The following is a 21,654-nucleotide window of genomic DNA, read 5'->3' as shown; positions in this document are numbered from 1 at the left end:
GAACCCACATTTAAAACAAAGCAATGGTAATTTGTCAAATTTGAATTGAACCCATCTTTTCCCACCATCAACCGGAATATATCGGCCAACAAACACCTCCCGTTGAATCGAAAAACCAATCTTCACACGCACATAACCATTCAGAAATATTTGTTGCGGATTGTTCCACACTATATCTTAAACTTTCCCTGCCATATTGCCCAACCATTTGATATTGTTTAGAGTAAGAGCTTTCAAAGGCAAACCTCTCATCCTAACCCAACAAGAAACTGAATCCAATCTCGCGTCTCTCCACTGACCACTAGTCGGCCATTCCTCCAACATCAGCATTCCTCCATTGAAAAGCCACGGCTGCTTCTCCAATGTCCTCTTAGCTTCAGCTCTACTGTTAAAAGACAGCCCAAAATATTGATATTCTTTATCATCATTCAGACTTTTGACTTTCCATTCCCCAATTGATTTCCACATTCTAGAAAACATGGTCTTGAATAACCCCACACTCACACTCTGTTTGGATACAATTCTCCCTACCAGGGACTTCTCACCAAACTCAGCCACTTGCTCCTCATTCACTTCCCACTCCTCTTCTTGATTCATTCCCAATTGATCCGTCAACTGCACAATCTCATCCACTGTACTTTCTGCCATTGTCATAACCATGAAACCAACGATCATAAAACATTCAAACATGTTAAGAGTCACAAAGACCATTAGATATCACTCAGAGCCCTCCAGACCATTTTTTTTTTCATTTTAAAACTCCCATTAATTTAAACATATTTTTTTATCGAAGTATCTATTAAATGAAGAAAATAGGTGGCTTAAATTTATTGGTGGGACAGGGTGGAGACATGGTTTTGGGGACAAAAATTTTTTTTCTCTTTAACTGCCCCTTGTGTATTCAAGCTTCTCTAACTTCTTTTGATACGCACTAACTTGTTTCCCACATAGCCAATTATTGATCTACAGGTACCCCAAGTAAAAAAAAAAGTCCTCTAAATAATTTGAATCAAAATTCCCTTTACAAAATTTGAGTACTGAACATTTATTACAGTATTATATTTCACCTCAGTTTTCAAGCACCTTTAAGATATATAGCTGCTGATCAATACAACTCCATAAGTTGTGTCGGGCCTATTTTTAATTTGTCAAGAATACTATCAGGCCCGACCCTGAATGATCAACAACAACAATATGCATGAATGAATATTAAAGAGCTTTCTAGGATTGTTCTCCACAACGTAAGCAATGACGATAGCAACTATACCAACCTAGAAAGATACCTTGTTCTTTACACAGCTAAGGAATAATAAATTTCATTAATTTGTTACTGAAAAACAATTCATATAAAAAGTTTACTAAAAAAATACAGTTGACATATATTCCGTTGCGCCAGCATTTTGGAAGCTAACTGTTATATATGGCTCACTTAACAATGGCCTTCCACCACAACGTTTCAAACAATAGCAATTATAATTAATCAATAATATATTATATATATATATATATAGACTGATGAATTAATTAACCAGTAAAAAATAAGATCACCAGATCAATTATGGCTTCTAAAGTAAAGACAATCAAACTTGGGTCGCAAGGCCTTGAGGTCTCCGCTCAGGGCCTAGGCTGTATGGGCATGTCCGCCTTCTACGGCCCACCAAAGCCTGAACCAGAGATGATCAATCTCATCCACCATGCCATTAATTCCGGCGTCACCTTTCTTGACACCTCTGACATTTACGGGCCATTCATTAATGAAATCCTTATCGGAAAGGTCCTAATTATTACGGATTCTCCTCTCTCTCTCTCTCTCTATATTTTTTTTCCGCGTGCTTTGTTTCTTAGATTATAATTTTGGTATTGAGTATATATATACGTGCAGGCGCTTAAAGGGGAAATTAGAGAGAAGGTTCAGTTGGCTACAAAATTTGGAGTGAAATTGTCGGAGGATTTGAAGATGGAGATTCATGGGGAGCCGGCTTATGTGAGAGCTGCGTGTGAAGCTAGCCTGAAGCGACTGGGTGTGGATTGTATCGATCTCTATTACCAGCATCGTATAGATACTACTGTCCCAATTGAAGTCACGGTTAGCCTTCTTACTTCCTCCAAAGATTTCATAACTTTTTGCATTCTTTTTTTCTTTTTCAACTGATTTTTATTTCTAACTATTACAAATACAAATTGTAGACTTATGTAAAGTTTTATACAGCTAGCTAACAAGTATTGTGATATCTAGGGGTGGACATCCGATCCAATCCAACCTTTTTTTTTCCTCATCCGATCCAACCCAATTAGTAATTGGATTTGGAAAATCATCATTCGATCTAATTCAATTGGACCTCAAAATCCAATCCAATCTAATCCAATTACTAATTGGATTGGATCGGTTTTTTAATTGGATATCCAATTGCACACCTAAATTTCAATATTATCTTAAAAATATAAAGAAAAATACCTAAAAAACTAAGTTTAACTTTTTGTTTAAGTTTTTTTTAGTAAGTACTTTTAATTTAAGTTTAATACTTCATAAACATACTATTCTTACAAGTTTATTGTAACTAAAAGTTTAAATAACTAAAACAACAATATTTCTAAGTAATAACATAGAACAAAACATCATGAAATAAATAAATACACTAAACAATCAAGTGTTACAAATTCAACATACAAAAAAAAATCTAATAAAAATATAATAAATATTTATTATATTTTTTAATATTTTTTATTGTATAAATAATTTTTTAAGATATATAAATGTAGTTGGATTGGATCAGTTTTTAATTGGATTTTGAGATTGACATCCAATAACCGATCCAATCCAATAAGAATCCAACTTTTAGCATCCAATCCAATCCAATTGTAATTGGATATCCAATTTTTTGTAATTAAGTTGGATTGGATCGGTTCGGTTCAATTGGATTGGATTGGATGATGCCCACCCCTAGTGATATCATCACTAAATTACAATTTAAAATTTACAAATTTTATATTATCATTTATTTTCAAAGAGTTTTTGGTAATTAGATGAATATTATGATATTTATAACAAAATAATAAATTAATGGCTAATTAGGATTTTTGCCCCCTGAACTTTGACATGTACCAAATCATGCCCCCTGAACTTTTAAGGTCGTTAAAAATGCCCCCTGAACTATTGAGATTATTGGATTTAAGGACTTTTGTCTAATTTCATTCAATTTTACTACTTCAGTGATTGTTTATATACTAAATCATGCTTCCCAAACTTTGATATCTACCAAATCATGCCCCTCGAACTTTGACATGTACTAAATCATGGCCCCTGGACTTTCATCCATGTTAGACTTTTTCTACTAAAATTAGAAAAAAATCCTTAAATCCAACAATCTAAATAGTTTAGGGGGCATTTTCAATGATCTTAAAAGTTCAGGGGGCAAAAATCCATATTTACCTAAATTAATTTTAAGTTTTCTCTTATTAGTTGTTACTAGATAAATTTCTTAAACTAATTATGTAACGCTTAAGTGACAATGATTCAGTTGTATAACACTTTATTAGATACATAAGATAAAATTTAACAAAAGTATTATATTTCAGTATTGTTGATAATTCAGGCAATTTATAACAGACAGAATAATAATATAATTTGGAGTAATAATAATTTAACGGCAAAAATTTTAAATAATTTTTTTTTCGCTATTCTGAATTGTAATATCTGAACTTTTATTCTTCACAAAAAATTAACCCTATATTTAAAATAAATTATAAAGTAACAAATATAAAATAAACTAAAACAAAAGAGTACAAGAAATACTTTAGTTGATTGGTTAATTATTAGGGGAATTACCCCATATACTATTTTTTTTAACTTTTTTTTTTTCAAATTTACCGTTTGGGTTTCTAAAGTGGTTGTAGCGCTATATAGTTGCAATAAGGGTTCCTATGTAGAATTTCGTAAAATTAAAAAAAAAAAACTGTTTTGAAGTGTAAAAATGAAAATAACCCTAATTATTATTATATTTTCTAAAAAAAAGTATTATTGAAAGCCTAATAAAGAAGAACACTAAAACAATAATAGTAGTTTGGAAGCATTAACTTCATGATATAATTTTGGTAATTAGATAATTATTTAAGTGTACTAATATTCTAAATATATATATGTTTAAGTGTTATTTATAATTATAATTATTTGAATTTATATTTTTTGTAAAATATATATCTTTTATTTATTGTATTTTCTTTTAAAAAAATTCTCACTTATTATATTCTTAAAAAGTCTACATATAAAATCAAAATAAAATATATTTTAAACATTAGTTAAAAAAATTAAAATGAAAAATTATATAAAATTTTATTAAAAAAAATTATACATGATGTCAAAGAAAAAAAATAAAAATAAAATTAAAATAATTATGGACAAGAAAAAAAAAATAATTTATATATTAATATTTATTTTTTAAATTCATATAAGTTTATTTTTTTTAATATTGATGTGTACACAGTGCAAATCAAAATTTCTATATAACTAATTAAATAAACCTATGGGTAAACCCACTTCCATTGTGACACCACTCCCATGAAATAGGGAAACTTACAAAAATACTGTTTTTTTACCAAATATTTTCAAAAATACTGGGACATGGCAAACTTTACATTTTTACTGTCCAAGCCCATTTTTATTTCTTTTATACTGTCCATGCCCAATATATTTACTTTTATACTGTAAATAGTATCAAAACACAAACGGCACCTCTCCTTCGTGGTTAGAGACGGATAAATCAACACCGGAATCATAGAAACACCAGAAAAAAAAATTATAAAATCTGGGAAAGAGAAAAAATTACTAAATTAACAATAAATTACTGCTTTGTAGTGTTATTTTACTGTTGTTTTAATATGAAAAAAAGGCCACATAAATGAAATATTGTAAAAAATGACAGGACATGGTATCTATACCAGTTCTCATAAAGAGCAATGGACAATAGGAAAAAGAACATAATTATTTCAAGAGAATGTGACAATCCTATAAAAAAAACATATGAAAACACTACTAAAACAACACAAAAAAAAAAAAAAAATAAATAAATAAAGAACATAAAAAACAAGCATAAAAAAACTCTGGAATGGTAGTATTCCGATCGGGTGTACTTGAATTCCCAATCCTATAAAAAAACATAAGAAAACACTACTAAAACAAAACTAAAACAACAAAAAAAAAATTAAAAAAAAATAAAGAACATAAAAAACAAGCATAAAAAACATTAAAACTAAAATAATGAAATGACACACCTCAACAACCCTTTTCTTAATTATGTCTTCAAACAGATCAGTTGATTGAACAATCTTCACTTGGTAATTACCCTTTCCCTAAGAGTTAACAAAATAAAACCAAAACAACAACAAGACACAGAGTCAAACAAACAGAAAACTATAAAATAGGACTAACAAAAAAAAACATGAAAAAAATAGGAAATATAATTAGCTTGAAAAAAACCCTAAAACAACACAAGATCAATAAAAAAAAACCTTATCAGATTTGGGAGACTTTGGAACTTTGGCTCAAACTCAAAATCAAAGTCGGAGTTCTCCAACACAGATTGAGGATATTTTTGATTTAGTGTTCTTTGAAGTACCAAAACCTATATTTGCAAGAACAGATCTAGAAAATCAAAATAAAATAAAAAACCACTCTTTTATTTCCTCCCAAAAGTGTGACTAAAAATTAGAAAAACTAAAAAAAATGAGAAGAAGATGAAGAAGAAGAATTGAACTATTAAAAATAGAGCAGTACAATAATATTTAAAAAAATGTGATAAAAAAATGAAAGAAAACAACAATAAAACAACATCAGAACAATAATAAAACAATAACAAAATAAGTCATAAGAGCCATCAAACGATACAATATCACCACTCACAAAATCAGAGCTAACTATAAACCTAAAAAAAGAAAAAAAAAACATAATTAGTAATAACAACAAAAACCCATTAAAATTTATGTCGTTCTAGAAAAAATAAATAAAGAAAAAAAGAAATTTTTTTACTTAGAAAATTTGAGTTGTCTGCTGTTCTTCTTCTTCCTCTATATAGTTCTTCTTCAAGATATTCTCACTCTCTTCACCAAGAGAGCCTCCACACTCCTTCATCAACATGTTTCAAGTTCTCTCTCTCTCTCTCTCTCTCTCTCTCTCTCTCTCTCTCTCTCTCTCTCTCTCTCTCTCTCTCTCTCTCTCTCTCTCTTAGCACGCCCACAAAACTTTCTCTATATATATCTTGTTTTTCTCTTTTAAAACTCAAGTAAAAAATGAATGAAAGGAGCAAGCTTTGTAAGTTTTTGAAACAATGAAGAATGGAGATGAGTTTTATGTAAAGTCCTTGGTTGATGGACTTTATTTTAGACACCAATCTCAAAAAAAAATTTACAGACACAACTCACAAAAAGAGATAGAAAGAGAGAGAAACAAAATATATATAAACTTGGGAAAAGGGATCACATGGGTGGGTTGTTCCTAATTTTAAATTTAAGTAAACAATAATTTATCACATCAATCAACTAAATACATGTAAAAAGTCATATATATATATATATATAAACACATATTACAATTCTTAAGAATGTGATCACTCACGTTAGACTTAAATTATAAATTTAAGTTTAAAAAATAAATAAAAAGTCTGACATGAAAATGACATAAAATCATCAATCAACTTTTGAAAACTTTTTTTTACATATATACACATATATATTATTAAGCTAAATTAAATAGACTTGCTTAAAATTTTTTAAAAAATATATATATATACACACAGTAAAATTGTTATAATTGCCGTGTGACAGTAAAAAAGAAATAAAATGGGAAAAATCAGTATAGGGTGTAAATTTCCCATGAAATATCATAAACAATCGTTAACTAACTATAAAAACCTATATTTATTTTGAGTACAACTTTTGTTGCAAATATGTAAATATAAGAGTGCCTACATCGAATCGAATGAATTAGATCATATAAATTAGATCAAATCTCACTTAATATTATTAGAAATTTGGAGATAAGTTGAATGAGGTTTCATCTCAAAACCAATTGGTAATGAGAGAAGTAGCTCATTCATCTTATAAATTATAATTTATTTTTACATATTAACAATGGAAACTAACTCTAATAAATATTGTTCGAAAGAACATCTGGTCCCAACACATTAGTGGCTAGTAATAATCATCAAAAAAGCCGCTTAACAATCTATTGTTTTTAACCAAGCAAACCTCATAACCTGTACACTTTTTTTTTTCAAGGTTGGGGAGTTGAAGAAATTAGTTGAAGAGGGTAAGGTGAAGTACATTGGTTTGTCAGAGGCCTCAGCTTCAACCATAAGAAGAGCTCATGCAGTTCATCCAATTTCAGCCATCCAGCTGGAGTGGTCCTTGTGGAATAGAGATGTTGAGGATGAAATTATTCCTGTCTGTAGGTGAGTCTCATTAACCAACCTTATAATTATTCATTTAAAGACATATTTTTATGTGTTATTACATGAGAACATATATGTAATGTTTTTCTTTTTAAAGAAAAGCATTCATAGATTAAATGGAAAAGAGGATATATCCACTATACCATATCGTTTGTGGGTAAAAATCTACTTTGCCACATTAGCCACAAAATTACAAGTTATGTGGTATTGATCTAATAATATTGTTTTTGTTTTTTGTCAGGGAACTAGGCATTGGTATTGTTGCATACAGTCCGCTAGGCATGGGATTCTTATCATCTGGCTCTAAACTTCTAGATACTTTATCCAATGATGACATTCGGAAGGTAGGTATCATTGATTATGTGGTATCATTACATAATAAATATGTTTTAGGAAAAATATAAAAAATAAAATTAAGTTTCCTTTTGGTTTGATATACATAATAAGTTTAAAAATTTGTACGAGTAATTATCATTCTCACAAAAAGACCGCCAATGAAGGGGAAACCAAGCTGATAATAACACAAAAATTTTATACAAAATACCCAAAGTTGTTTTTATATATATTTTTTTACTTAAATTTGTTTTTCAAGAGAAAATAATTATTACTTTCAAAGGATAATGTAGCACTTATGTTTTCTAATTGATACAGCTACTTCAACTTTGATATACTAATAATAAAATATATGTGCATTGTGTGTGTACTTATTGCAGACCCATCTTCCAAAATTACAACCCGAAAACATTTTACATAATCAAAAGATATTTGATCGAGTGAATGAAATTGCGACAAGAAAAGGATGCAGTCCATCAAAGTTAGCATTGGCATGGGTCCACCACCAAGGAAATGATGTGAGTCCCATCCCAGGAACCACAAAGATAGAAAATTTCAATCAAAATATTGAAGCCCTGTCACTGAAACTTACACCAGAAGAATTGGTTGAGCTTGATTCAATTGCTTCCGCACATGCTGTCAAAGGTGATACATATGATAAGTCTGCAAGTACTTGGAGGAACTCTGAAACTCCACCATTATCATCATGGAAGTTGGAGTGAATATACATGCATGCAATGCACATGCCTAATATAATAACAAGCTAGCTATAGCTACTGCTATTTCCCTCGTGTACCTTGCCATTATTTTTCAACCTTTACCATATATATGCATGTTGAACTAGTGTTCTTGATTGGTATGCAAGTAGTTTTTAGTTATTATTCACACTAATTAAAGCTTTTAAGGTGTGTTCGGCATACAGTATAAGAGGGTTGTATTGTACTAAATATGTAAATACCATTTTCTTTTTCTATTTTTTGATCTCATTTTTTTTTTCTAGCTTTCATCATTATTTTTTTTTTGGTGTATGTAATTTCATTGCATATATATGTTTTCCTCTACTATTAATTTTCTGTATTAATAATTGAGTGTAACAAAATTTGTTCTCATCAAAATGGGGCTGTTGAATATGTGTTAATGTTGGACAACACAACACGTGAGAAACGTAATTACTTTTTATTTTTTATTATTGTAGAAGTAATTACACCAAGACTTATACACAATAATTTGACCACAATACTCTCAAAATACTTGCACACTTTATTTAGAGCACTCACTTATAATTTAATATTTATCAAGCTTATATATGTAACTCTCTAAGACACACTTAAATAAGAAAACTCACACTATACTTTGACTCTTTTCTTTGGGACACCTTTGTTTGGATGATACACCACTAAGGACCCAATGTCCTATTTATACTATCCATAGTCGGTTGGTGTAGCCAACTTTAAATAGCTAGAAAATTCTAGCTTATGCTAACCTTGAGCTTAAGCCCAATTACTAGAAAGATCTTCAAATCTCCATATCTATCTAATTATTTCTTAAGCCTAGAAAATTCTAGAAGTTCGTGGTGACTTTTACACTCCCCGTCGGCACCAACTCTTTATATTGAGTTTCTTAGCTTCTCAAATCTTGAAGTATTGAGCCCTTTAGTGAATAGATCCGCTACTTGGTCTTCACTCTTTATTAGGTGCATCTCTAACTCTTCTTGCAGAACTTTCTCTCTGAGAAAATGGTAATGCACCTCCACATGTTTTGTTCGAGTATGAAATACTGGATTTTCTGCCAAACGAATAGCAGACTGATTATCACAATAAAATGGCACTGCAGAATCTGTGAATTGGTATAAATCCTTCATTAGTTGCTTCAACCATGTACTTTCTTGAGCCTCCATTGCTGCTGCTCTATACTCTGCTTCCGTGGTTGACAAAGACACTGTTGGTTGCCTTTTGCTACACCAAGACACTACTCCAGATCCAAGTTTGAATACATACCCAGTAGTTGATCGTCAGGTATCATGATCACCAGCATAATCAGCATCGCAGTAGCCAATGATCTTAACCTCATCCCCTTTCTTATAGAAGAGACCATAGTTAATGGTATCTTTGACATACCTCAGTATTCGTCGTACTACTTCCAAATGTGACTTCTTTGGTTGCTCCATATATCGACTTACTACTCCAACTGCATAAGAAATATCTGGTCGAGTCAATGTAAGGTAGATTAGACTTCCCACTAGTTGTCGATACATTGCTCCATCTTGCAAGTCCTTTCCAGCATGAGCACATAGCTTAACATTAGCTTCCATAGGTGTTGAGATGGGCTTGCACTCGAGCATTCTAAATCTTTGCAGCAAATCTTTCGCATACTTTAGCTGACAAAGAAATAAACCTTCCTTAGTTCGGTCAACTTCTAATCCAAGGAAGTGTTTCAATTCTCCAAGCTCCTTCATTTGAAAGCGTACTGATAGGTTCTCCTTTGTTTGATAAATTTCTGCATCATCCTCTAGTGATAATGAGATCCTCAACATATACCAGAACATTTTCGATCTTTACTTCTTTTACTTTGACGAATAAGCTTGAATCTGCATGTGCCATAGAATATCCGCTTTCTACTAAAAACTCAGCAATCTTTCCATACCATGCTCGTGGAGCTTGCTTTAATCCATAGAGCACCTTTTTCAGTTTGCAAACATAGTCAGGATGTGCTCTATCCTCAAACCCTCTTGGTTGCACCATGTATATCTCTCTATCCAGTTCTCCATGTAAAAAGGCATTCTTCACATCCATCTGCCATAGCCTCCAGTCTTTATTAGCTGCAAGTGCTAACAGAATACGCACTGTTGTAATTTTAGCAACTGGACTAAATGTCTCATCATAATCTAGCCCATATTGTTGAGAGAATCCTCTAGCAACTAACCGAGCCTTGTATCTCTCAATTGAACCATCAGGATGAGTTTTTACCTTGTAGACCCATTTGCACGAAATGGGTTTCACTTCCTTCGACTTTGGCACCAACTCCCAAGTCTGATTCTTTGCTAGCGCACTTATTTCTTCTTTCATAGCTCCTAGCCACTTGGAGTTTTGGTATGCCTCTTCATATGACTCTGGTTCTTTGAACTTTTCTTCTTCAGCTACAGCAGCATTAGCATATTTTGGATTTGGCTTTCGCGCTCTTGTTGATCTCCGAAGTTCTGGTTGACTATCATCATGTTCTTCTCTTTGATGCACCCCTGTTTTCCATGGATTCTAAGGTGCCTCATCCTCAGTGTTTTCTTCTTCATCTGTATCTTGTGTTGTAGGTAACTCAACAATTTGCTCCCCCATTTTCTTCTGCAATTCATCTTCCATTTCTTTAGAATCTGGTAATGCTTCCTTTTGCGATGACCACCATGATGATGCTTCATCGAAGACCACATTCCTTGATGTATAACACTTTCCAGTTGTAGGGTCGCAGCATCTCCACCCTTTCCGTTGGCTGTCATATCCCACAAAGATACATCGTATCGCCTTCTTGTCAAATTTACTACGTAGGTGGCTTGGCACGAATACGTAGCACACACAACCAAATACTCGAAAGTGACTTACTGCAGGTTTACAAGCCCACAGTTTTTCAAAGGGTGAAACGAACCCTAACTTAGCCTAGGGCAGCCTATTGATTACATGAGCGGCTGTCTTCATACATTCAACCCAAAATCTCCCTGGAACATTCTTTGCATGTAGCATGCTTCGATATGTTTTTGCAAGATGGCGATTCTTCCTCTCGGCTACTCCATTCTGTTGTGGCGTATTTGCACATGTGAATTGACGGCGTATGCGACATTCTCGAAGATACTCAGAAAATTCATCTGAGGTATATTCGCCACCGTTGTCTGTTCGGAGGCATTGGATTTTCTTGCCGACTTCTCCTTCTTCTATTTCTTTAAACTCTTCAAATTTTGAAAAAGTTTCGGATTTTTCTTTCATAAAGAAAACCCATAGGTACCTTGAGAAGTCGTCGATGAATGTAACCATGTACCACATGTTGCTGATTGATGGTTGTTTGACTCGCCCAAACACGTCAGAATGGACCAGCTCCAATGGTGCTTTGGCTTTGAACTTTGAATCTTCATACGGTAATTGATGCGCCTTACCGTATTGGCAGCCAGCACATACGGTCTCTGTTCTGACCTCGAGTTGAGGAAGACCCTTTAGCATAGACTTCTTCATCATCACCTTGAGTTTATGATAACTGACATGTCCTAGCCTTGCATGCCACAAATCTGTTGTTTCATTCTTCCGAGTCTTGTCTACGTAAGCGGACTTTGCTGACATTACATAGACAAACTCTAAGCATCGTCCTTTCATCATAGGTGTTCTAGAGATTTCAAGATCTTGGTAGATCTTGACATCTTGAGGGCCTAATACGACATGGTGGCCTGTCGCCGTAAGTTACGCCACTATTAGTAAGTTTTTCTTCATCCCAGGTACATGGTAGACATCCTAGAGTGAAACTTCTTTTGGGCTGAATCTCGGCGTGATTGTAGTTTTACCGATGTGTGCAATCGGTAATCTTGAGTTGTTGGTTGTCACCACTACGCGACCACCTTTATATTCTATCATGTCTTGCAGCTTCTCTTCATCTCCTGTCATATGATTTGAGCAGCCAGAGTCGACTATCCAATCGTTATTGTAGTTGATCTTTCCTAGAACAGAAGCCGTGAAAGCTAATTCTTCTTCCTCCACTATGAATGATGCTTCTGCGTCCCATTCTTCATCACTTGTCCTTTCTGCATTTGATGTGGCTGCATTGCCTTCTGCAGTTTTCTTCTTGAACCAACAACTTTTAGCCATGTGGCCATACTTGCACAGTTGTAGCATTTTCCATCAAATTTATTGTTATTCTTTGATTGACCACCCCGTTTGTCTTTATTTTGAGCTCCCCCTGTTTGGGAGCTCCCATGATGACTATCCTTGTCATCATGTTTTCTAGTATTTCTACTAGTATTTGGTCGGGGTCGTCCTTTCTTATCTCTACTAAAGAGTGCTTCTTCGTCACTCTTTAATGAGACTCCATACGTTTGCTTAGCTAACGCTTCTTGGTCAGCTAGGAAGTTTTCTAACTCGACAAGAGAAGGTTGGCTTGGCCAACCTTGTATTGTAGCAATAAAAGTTCTATATTCTGGCCTTAATCCATGAATAATAATTCTTCTAATTCTAGCATCTGACATGCCAGCACCAGAGTCTAATGCAGAGATTTCGCAACAAAGAGATTTTACCTTGGTGAAGTATTGGTTGATCGTCATGTCGCCCTGTCTAATTGAGAGAAGCTCATTCTCCAGAAGCTGCAATCTTGTATCATTCTTCTTGGTGAACAACGATGCAAAAGTATCCCATGCTTCCTTCGGTGTCTTCACCGACCTGATGTGCTCTAACATCTCATCTTCGACTGTGCTCCGAATCGCAAACATGGCTTTGCCCGCTTTAATCTTCCATTTCTTTAAAGCGGATGCATCCTCTGGTTGTGTGACTTCATTGCCACCAACGATCTCCATTAAGTCTTGGCCTTGGAGATATGCCTCCATGTGCATCGACCACGTGTTGTAATTTTGGTTGTTAAGTTTCTTAATTCCGCTGACCACTTGAAGGTCACCCATCGTGCAAATTTTGTAGTACTAAACCACACACGATCACTCTAAGAAACACAACAAAGGACTCTTTCAGAACAAACTCGATCTGGCTCTGATACCACTTGTTGGACAACACAACACGTGAGAAACGTAATTACTTTTTATTATTGTAGAAGTTATTACACCAAGACTTATATACAATAATTTGACCACAATACTCTTAAAATACTTGGACACTTTATTTAGAGCACCCACTTATAATTTAATTATCAAGCTTATATATGTAACTCTCTAAGACACACTTAAATAAGAAAACTCACACTACACTTTGACTCTTTTCTTTGGGACACCTTTGTTTGGATGATACACCACTAAGGACCCAATGTCCTATTTATACTATCCATAGTCGGTTGGTGTAGCCAACTTTAAATAGCTAGAAAATTCTAGCTTATGCTAACCTTGAGCTTAAGCCCAATTACTAGAAAGATCTTCAAATCTCCATATTTATTTAATTATTTCTTAAGCCTAGAAAATTCTAGAAGTTGGTGGTGACTTTTACAGTTAATAAATTAATGATCTATGTAGAGATACTTTAAGGAGAAGAATGTTGTTTCGACTCCAAGTAAAACATTATATGGGTAATAGAAGAAATTATATGGAAACATACATGCGAAAAAAATCAAAATAACTCAAGATATAATTTGTATATAATCTGTAATACAATAATAATATATAATAATTTAGTATGTGTATCTGATTTATCCATAGCAATTATAGTACAATACTATCAAATAAGTTTTTATCCCTAGGTCTCTAAATCAGAAGTAATTTTATTTATCTGATTATCAAAACTATATAATTGTGATGAGACAATATATATTTATAAAGTTAGGGAGGGGACTTAACTACATAATCCTAATTGGACTGAGTCTACTCATTAAAGGCTTCAATTAACTAGAAAAACCGACACTTTTACTTCAACTAGACTGTACACACATATAGATGCTAAACCCATTAACTATTAATCACTAACAATAAGATGTTAACATAGCAAAGAACTATCCAATTAACCAAAGTTTTAATAAAACTAATAAAAGTTAATGTAAGCCCAAATAAAAAAGTCTAACATTCTTCTACTTGTGCTACATTAATTTTAATACATAATATATATATATATATATATATTAAAATAGTTTTGTTTGAAAATGACTCAAACTCATGGGTTGAACAATAAAAAAATATTTGTGGTCACTTTAAAAATAATAGTTATTGATAGCCTCTCCACATACTCATCCAATTTAACCTTTGATATTGAACTATGAGAACCATATTATTTTTAAATCAACAAAAGACATTCATAATTATAAATATCAAAGTATTAAATCGACATGTTAATGAGTCTACATTACTACAAAAACTAGTTTTTGTGTTGGTCAATGCTATTGTTCACAGAATTGACCGACGTGTAGTGTGTACAAAATAAGGCTGTCAATTACAAAATGACATTAAGAAATATTGATTAGCATTGTTTAACAAAATGACGCTACAAAGAAAACTAAAGAAAAATAAAGCAAGGAAAAATTAGAAGTGGAGACTTTATTCTAGTCGGTTCAAAAATATCGCGTAAAAGTTGTGTTAGCTTTTAAAAGAACTGAGAAATGAAATGCCTAAGGTTAAGAACTGACAAAAACAACCTCTAGATCCTTAAACCCCCGAATCGATCCCTCTGTTCACATTCGTCTTCAACCTTTGCGAAGACAAAAAAGCTTTGACAATTGGGCATCTTTAACCCATTGTCAATCCTCCATCGTCGATCATTCTGCTCCCCTCTCTTCCTCTCCATTGTCGATCCTCCATCATCGATCGCTCCTCTCCCGTCTCTCTTCCTCTCTACATCTGCTCCAATCTCTTCCCTTTGAACCATAACTCTAAGATTTTGACCCGTGTGCCCGATGGTTCTCCCCAACGGACCATCCTCCTCCCTCCTCTCCTCGACGGCAGTAAAACTGATACAGGTAAAGTGCCAATCTTCTTTTTTTTTTTCTCTCTAACTTGTAATTTTGTGATGATTTTTTTTCATCTATAATCGTTCTCCCCGACAGACCATTGTTGGAATATACTAGGGTCTGGTGGATCGGTACCACCCCCGTCTCCACCATGATAAGTTGATATATCAACTGACATTACTTTTTTTTTTTTTAAAAAAAAATATTTTATTTATTAGTAATAGTAACAATAATTTAAAATAAATAAAGTGAGCTTGAAATAAAAAATATTAGCTTGAAATTAATAAATGTATGTATTACAAAATAAAGTGTTTGAAAATTAATCATCCATATCTGTTGTGAAAATTGTATACGCAAGTGTACGCAATCGTAACAAGTAATAAAGTGATAAATCGAGTATCGTCTCCACAGGGATTGAAAATTGGAAATTGATTTATAAAACTAATTACTCACAAATTGGTTTCAACAAAAAAAAAAATAAAATAAAATAAAGTGATTAGAATATGTAAAAAAAAATTAACAAACACAAACTATGAATAAAACAAGCTAGAACTATTAGATTGACCTAAAAAATGCAAAGTTGATATAATGGTGCTAATGAGTATTGTTGTAAATTGATAATGTCAACTAGGAATTTAAAATGTCATAATCCTTTTTCCAAAGTGTTTATGGTTTGATTCTCTAATTAATTAACATATTCCTATGCCCAATTAATTTTAAGAATACCAATTTAAGCACAATTCCTTCAAGTCATACAAGGTAAATAACACATTCCTATGCTATTTACAAATCACACTTTTTCAAGTTGATATTCATGCATCATTCAAGCAATTCCACTAACCCTATTTTTTCTAAAATCAAGATTAGCTACTACTTACTAATGGTGATCAAGCAAAAGTAAGCAATTGCACAATAAACACTCTTGAATGAACAAAACCAATTTACTAAACATAGCAATAAAATATCAAATCATAATTTAAGTCAAGAAAATAATTCTAGCAAAATAAAAATTAACTAATAATAGATTGTGCAAAAATTACAAAATTTAAAAGAAAAGAAAGATAGAAATAAAAACCCATTTAGAGCTTGTCACAAGACTCTAAGTTTCTTCTCCAAATTGCTCTTCTTCTTCCTCTTGATTTTTGCCAATCTCAAAATTAAAAATGCTAAATTAAAACCCTAAAATAAAACCCTCTCTCTCTCTTTTTTTTTTTCTTTTCTTTTTTTTTTCTTCCTTTTCTTTTTCTTCTTTTTCTTCATTTCTCTTCTTTTCTTCACTGTCAGCCGTCCTCTTTTTTCCTCTTCAATCCAGTCACGCCCTCTCTCACATATATCCATCTCAATGTATATATACCTTACACATCTCTTAAATTCCAAATGTCAAGCCCATAATGTGATGGCCCAATTATCTTTTTTTCTTTTTATTGTCTTCTCGTTCTCTTTTAAATGGATGGGCCTATAATATTAAATGCAAAGTTTGCATTCTAAAATCTTATAACACCACATGAATTAAGTATGGGAGACTAAATAAACAAATAAAAATTAAGAAAATTAATTAAAATTAATTTCAAACTACTAAAATTAATATTTATGAAAAACTAAATAAAATCAAATAAAAGTCACTAAAATAAATTAAAAATACTTGAGAACAAAGCTAACTTAATGCCCAAAAAGATATAAATAACTCTATTTTCATAGAGTTGTCAATATCACTATCATTATTAATTAAATTATCGTTCAGATCATCTTCACAAAGGTCAACTAAAATTTCATCGTCAGATTCTTCAGTAGCATCTTCTTCGTCCATGTTGCGCTCCTCTTCGTTGACATGCAAACTTTGCTCAGTGCCAATGTCCATCGGAGGTTCATTAGGTAGCAAAATTAATTAACTTCCCAAGATCAACAGTTAACACAAAATTGGATGAGTTGGTGTCGTGTACCAAATCAACTTCGACATTAGCATCATCATCCACGATGTCCCAAATTTGTCGATGATTTACATTCTCAACTATTTTCCAATTTTTCCCTCTCAATAAATCATCGAGATAAAACACTTGCTTTGCTTGACTAGCAAGTATGTATGGGTCATCTTTATACCATTCCCCACTAACATTAATACTAGTGATAAGGTTCTCGACGATTGTTTTCTTCCGTCTTGGATCTGTATTGTACCACTTGCACTTAAATAATGTGACAGAGTAAACACCAGTGAAGGTTAACTTTAATACTTCAGTAAGTGTGCCGTTATAATTAAAACCTTCTGTTCCTGCCACAAACACTCCACTATTTTGTGTGCTCCTCCTCTCATCTCGTTTGGTAGCCATAAATCGAACTCCATTCACAATAAAACCTTCATAGTAAGTACCTAAGTGATCAGACCCGGATGCTAAAGCTAGCAACTCTTCGCCATTCTCTAATGATCCAAACTTGTGCAAGTCATATATCTATAAAAATAAGTACCTCATTAGAGAATGACAAACACACTTAACATAATAAACATTGACTACACATATATATTCACCTTCTTGTGAAACTATGGACGAAAATATTTTTGTGTAGAACAATATGATTTCCATTCGTGTAATTTTGTCGGATCACTTCCAAGTGTTCACTGTAAAATCAAATAGATTTGAATTGATTGATTGAAATTTCAGGTGAAAAAAAGAAAAAAATAATAAAAAAAGAAACTCACTCTAAGTAAGCTTAAATTTCAGGTGAATTGTTGAATATATACCACTGTACTTGTTCACGAGATGCGCAATCAAGAGGCCAGAGATTGGCTTTTGTAATGGGCCGACATTGAGATTGAAACGCAGAAAGCTTTCATGGGACATCCTCATCTTCATTGAGATCAAGTCAGTTAAACCTTGTTTCAACCCCCTTGAAATACATTGAACAAAATTTCAAAGCCTCATCAACAACGTAACTTTTCGCTATCGACCCTTCAGGATGTGCTTTATTTCCTACATAGTTCTTCAACTTTTTCATGTACCTTTCAAATGGATACATCCACCTCATAAAAACAAAGCCACCCAAAATTGCTTCTTCAGGCCAATGAAGGACCAAATGAATCATTATGTCAAAAAATGCTGGAGGAAATATGGACTCCATTTTACACAAGATTAAAATTAGATCTTATTGAGCAACCTCCATGTCTTTGACATTTATAGTCCTTGAACAAATTTTCTTGAAAAAGTTGTACAGTTCAGAAATGGTGGTCGATATAGGGTTCGGGAGAAACTTGCAAACACCAACAGAAAGTACTCGTTGCATTATCACATGGCAGTCGTGTGACTTCAATCCGATGACATTTGTTAAATTTTCGTTTACTTTTTTTTTTCAAATTCGAACAAAAGCCATCAGGAAATTTCACATCTTTAATAAATTTACAAAATTGGAGCCTATCATCAGGTTTAAAAACGTAAGGTGCATGAGGTTTCAACAGTTTCCCCCTCTCATCTTCATAAATCCACAACCATTCTCTGACTCCTAACTTCTTAAAATCGTGTCTTGCATTGGTAGTGTCCTTGGATTGATCATTGTCCAAGATTGTGCCCAATAAACTATCACAAACATTCTTCTCAACATGCATGATATCAATATTGTGTTTAAGAATGTTTGAACACCAATAGTTAAGCTCGTAGAAGATACTTTTTTTTTTCCTCCAATTTTGATTTTCTGCAACTCGCCTACGCTTCACACCACCAAATAGCTCATGATTTCCCAGGAGATGGGGTGGGAGTTTGTTTACTTGTTCTAATACTTCCTCACAAGTAAAACATCTTGGAGGAGGTCTTCTCTCAATTTGTCCGTCGAATTGAGTATCCCTTCTCATTCGATGGTTATTTGGCAAAAATCTTCTATGACCTTCGTAAGATGTCTTACCAATTACTCGAATGGAAGAGATATGTTCATTACAAGTTGGACAAGCTTTGTATCCCTGACCACTCCAACCAGACAAATAACTACGAGCTGGAAAATCATTAACTGTCCACAGAAGAGCTCCGCGCAGCTTGAACACAGTGTTGGTTCGACTATCTCTCGTATCTACTCTGTTAACCCACAACTCCTTCAACTCATCCACCAAGGGTCTTAAAAATACATCTATGTCCATTCCTGGTGATTTTTCTCCAGGAATAAGAATGGTCAACATAAAATTATTATCTTTCATACATAACCAAGGTGGAAGATTATAGTTCGCCAAAACTACAGGGCACATACTGTAAGCTTGGCTCATGTTGCCAAATGGATTAAAGCCATCGGCAGCTAAACCGAGATGAACATTTCGTGGTTCACTAGCAAAATCAGGATGTTTGGCATCAAAGTCTTTCCACGCTGCACCATCCATAGGGTGTCGCATCACACCGTCATCTTTTGATTTACCAGTGTGGTGCCATACCATGTATTTTTCGTATGCCTTGAAGTATACAGTCTCTTCAGTCGCGGAGTTAGCGGAAAGTAACACATCACCTTATGAGGCACCTTTTTTGCTCCTGAATTTTCTGAAGTTATCTATCTACTAATGCCACAAACTGGACATGAATCTTTATTTGCATGTTCATTGTAAAATAAACAGCAATTATGCTTCCACACATGAATTGACTCATACCCCAGCCTTAATGTCTTCAATCTTTTCTTGGCATCATAGTAGTTTGATGGAATTTTATTTTCCTTTGGAAAAGCTAATTTTAATAACTTTAGTAATTCATCAAATATGTTGTTAGGAATCTTTCCCCTAACTTTCAAATGCAATAACTTTGCCAAAAAGTTAAGAGAAGATATCTAATCACAACCAGTATACAACTCGGCTTCAATCTCTTCAAATAATTTGTCGTGCCATTGATTTGCATCAGGATTATCATCCATTTCAAATGACGGCTGACGGAAGTCATCCACTATCGAAATCATCTCGTCAATTTCAGGGTCATCATCAGCGCTATCATGGTCATTCATTACATTAGTGGCGCAAGATTCTGCTTCCCCGTGGTAAGTCCACTTCTCGTAACCAGTAAAATAACCCCAATCGAATATGTGTGCTTTTACAACAGGTAAAGTTTGAAGCCTATTGTTCACACATCTTACACAAGGGCACCTAATTCTACCATCACAATCGTTACATTTTGAGGCCAACTCTAAAAATGCATTTAAACTATCCCAATATTGTGGACATCTCCGATTTCGCAAAGTGGTCCAAGACTTGTCGATTGTCATCTAAAATTTTATAAAGACATATAAGATTTTATAGTTTAAAGAAAAATTGAATGATAAAATTTTATGCTATTTTATGATATCTTTTGCTATTTTATGCTAGTTAAGATATCTTATGCTATTTTATGATATTTTTTTTTTTAAAAAAAAATCATGCATTATTACTTATTTAGACAAATTATTATTCACCATGTAAAAGTTATAATATTATTATTTTTATTTTTAACTATATTAAAATTTTATTATTAAAAAATTTACATTATTATTTTAATATAACTTACACAGCTATTTATAAATTATTATAGAGTAATTTGCGGCGAAACCCCTTATGTTTTAATTTTTATACACTTAACCCTCTTATCTTTTTTTTTGTGGCAAAACCCCCTTATGTTTTAGTATTAATACACTTAACCCCCTTATTTTTTTTGTGGCAAAACTCCCTTATGTTTTAGTTTTAATACACTTAACCTCCTTATCTGTTATTTTGGTAGCGAAACCCCCTTAAGTTTACTTTTCTTTGCAAATTTAAAGTTTTAGTTAGATATTATCGATAAATACTAACTGCATTACCACTGTATCGACTTCGAGGTTTTACCGTTACATATACACAAGTGTATACAGTGGTCATCCAATTGATATTTAAAGGTAATATTTAACTGGCGTGTCAAATTTGTACAGAAAAAGAAACATATAAGGGGTTTTGCTACAAAAAAAAGGATAACGTGGTTAAGTGTATAAACATTGAAACATAAGGGGGTTTTGCCACCAAAAGAAAGATAAGTGAGTTAAGTGTATAAAAGTTAAAACATAAATAGGTTTTGCTACCAAAAAAAAAAATAAGAGGATTAAGTGTATAAAAATTAAAACATAAGGGAGTTTCGCCGTAAATTGCTCATTATTATAATATTAACATTCATTATTAAAATATTTTTTATTTTTAATTTTTAAAGAAATATTATTTAAAAATATTTTCATACATTGAATCTTTATTTTTAAAAAATTATAATTAAAATCTTAAAAAATTATTTATTAATTCTTTACACCAAAATATTTT

General features: G+C 32.7%; 2 protein-coding genes across 2 annotated transcripts; one reads left to right on the top strand and one right to left on the bottom strand.

Annotated features, from left to right (window-relative positions):
- The first annotated feature begins 1,349 nt into the window (after positions 1-1,349).
- On the top strand, positions 1,350-8,748 carry LOC115722999 (auxin-induced protein PCNT115-like). The gene is made up of 5 exons (XM_030652396.2): positions 1,350-1,774; positions 1,883-2,086; positions 7,270-7,442; positions 7,684-7,786; positions 8,156-8,748. The coding sequence occupies exons 1-5, from the start codon at positions 1,559-1,561 to the stop codon at positions 8,495-8,497; spliced, it is 1,038 nt and encodes a 345-aa protein (XP_030508256.2). The 5' UTR covers positions 1,350-1,558; the 3' UTR covers positions 8,498-8,748.
- Positions 8,749-9,786: 1,038 nt separating this feature from the next.
- Positions 9,787-10,230, bottom strand: LOC133031279 (uncharacterized mitochondrial protein AtMg00810-like). The gene has a single exon (XM_061104750.1). It carries the CDS (start codon positions 10,228-10,230, stop codon positions 9,787-9,789), a length of 444 nt encoding a protein of 147 aa, XP_060960733.1.
- Between the last annotated feature and the right edge of the window lie 11,424 nt (positions 10,231-21,654).

The sequence above is a fragment of the Cannabis sativa genome, chromosome 9 (assembly GCF_029168945.1).
Source record: "Cannabis sativa cultivar Pink pepper isolate KNU-18-1 chromosome 9, ASM2916894v1, whole genome shotgun sequence".
Lineage (NCBI taxonomy): Eukaryota > Viridiplantae > Streptophyta > Magnoliopsida > Rosales > Cannabaceae > Cannabis > Cannabis sativa.
This window is presented reverse-complemented; position numbering and strand designations above follow the sequence as displayed.

Excerpts from the sequence above, each read along its gene's own strand:
- LOC115722999 (XM_030652396.2), top strand. The coding sequence starts at position 1,559 with ATGGCTTCTAAAGTAAAGACAATCAAACTTGGGTCGCAAGGCCTTGAG. Across the intron at positions 2,087-7,269 it reads CTGTCCCAATTGAAGTCACG|GTTGGGGAGTTGAAGAAATT; the intron begins GTTAGCCTTCTT and ends TTTTTTTTCAAG. Across the intron at positions 7,787-8,155 it reads CCAATGATGACATTCGGAAG|ACCCATCTTCCAAAATTACA; the intron begins GTAGGTATCATT and ends TACTTATTGCAG.
- LOC133031279 (XM_061104750.1), bottom strand. The coding sequence starts at position 10,230 with ATGAAGGAGCTTGGAGAATTGAAACACTTCCTTGGATTAGAAGTTGAC.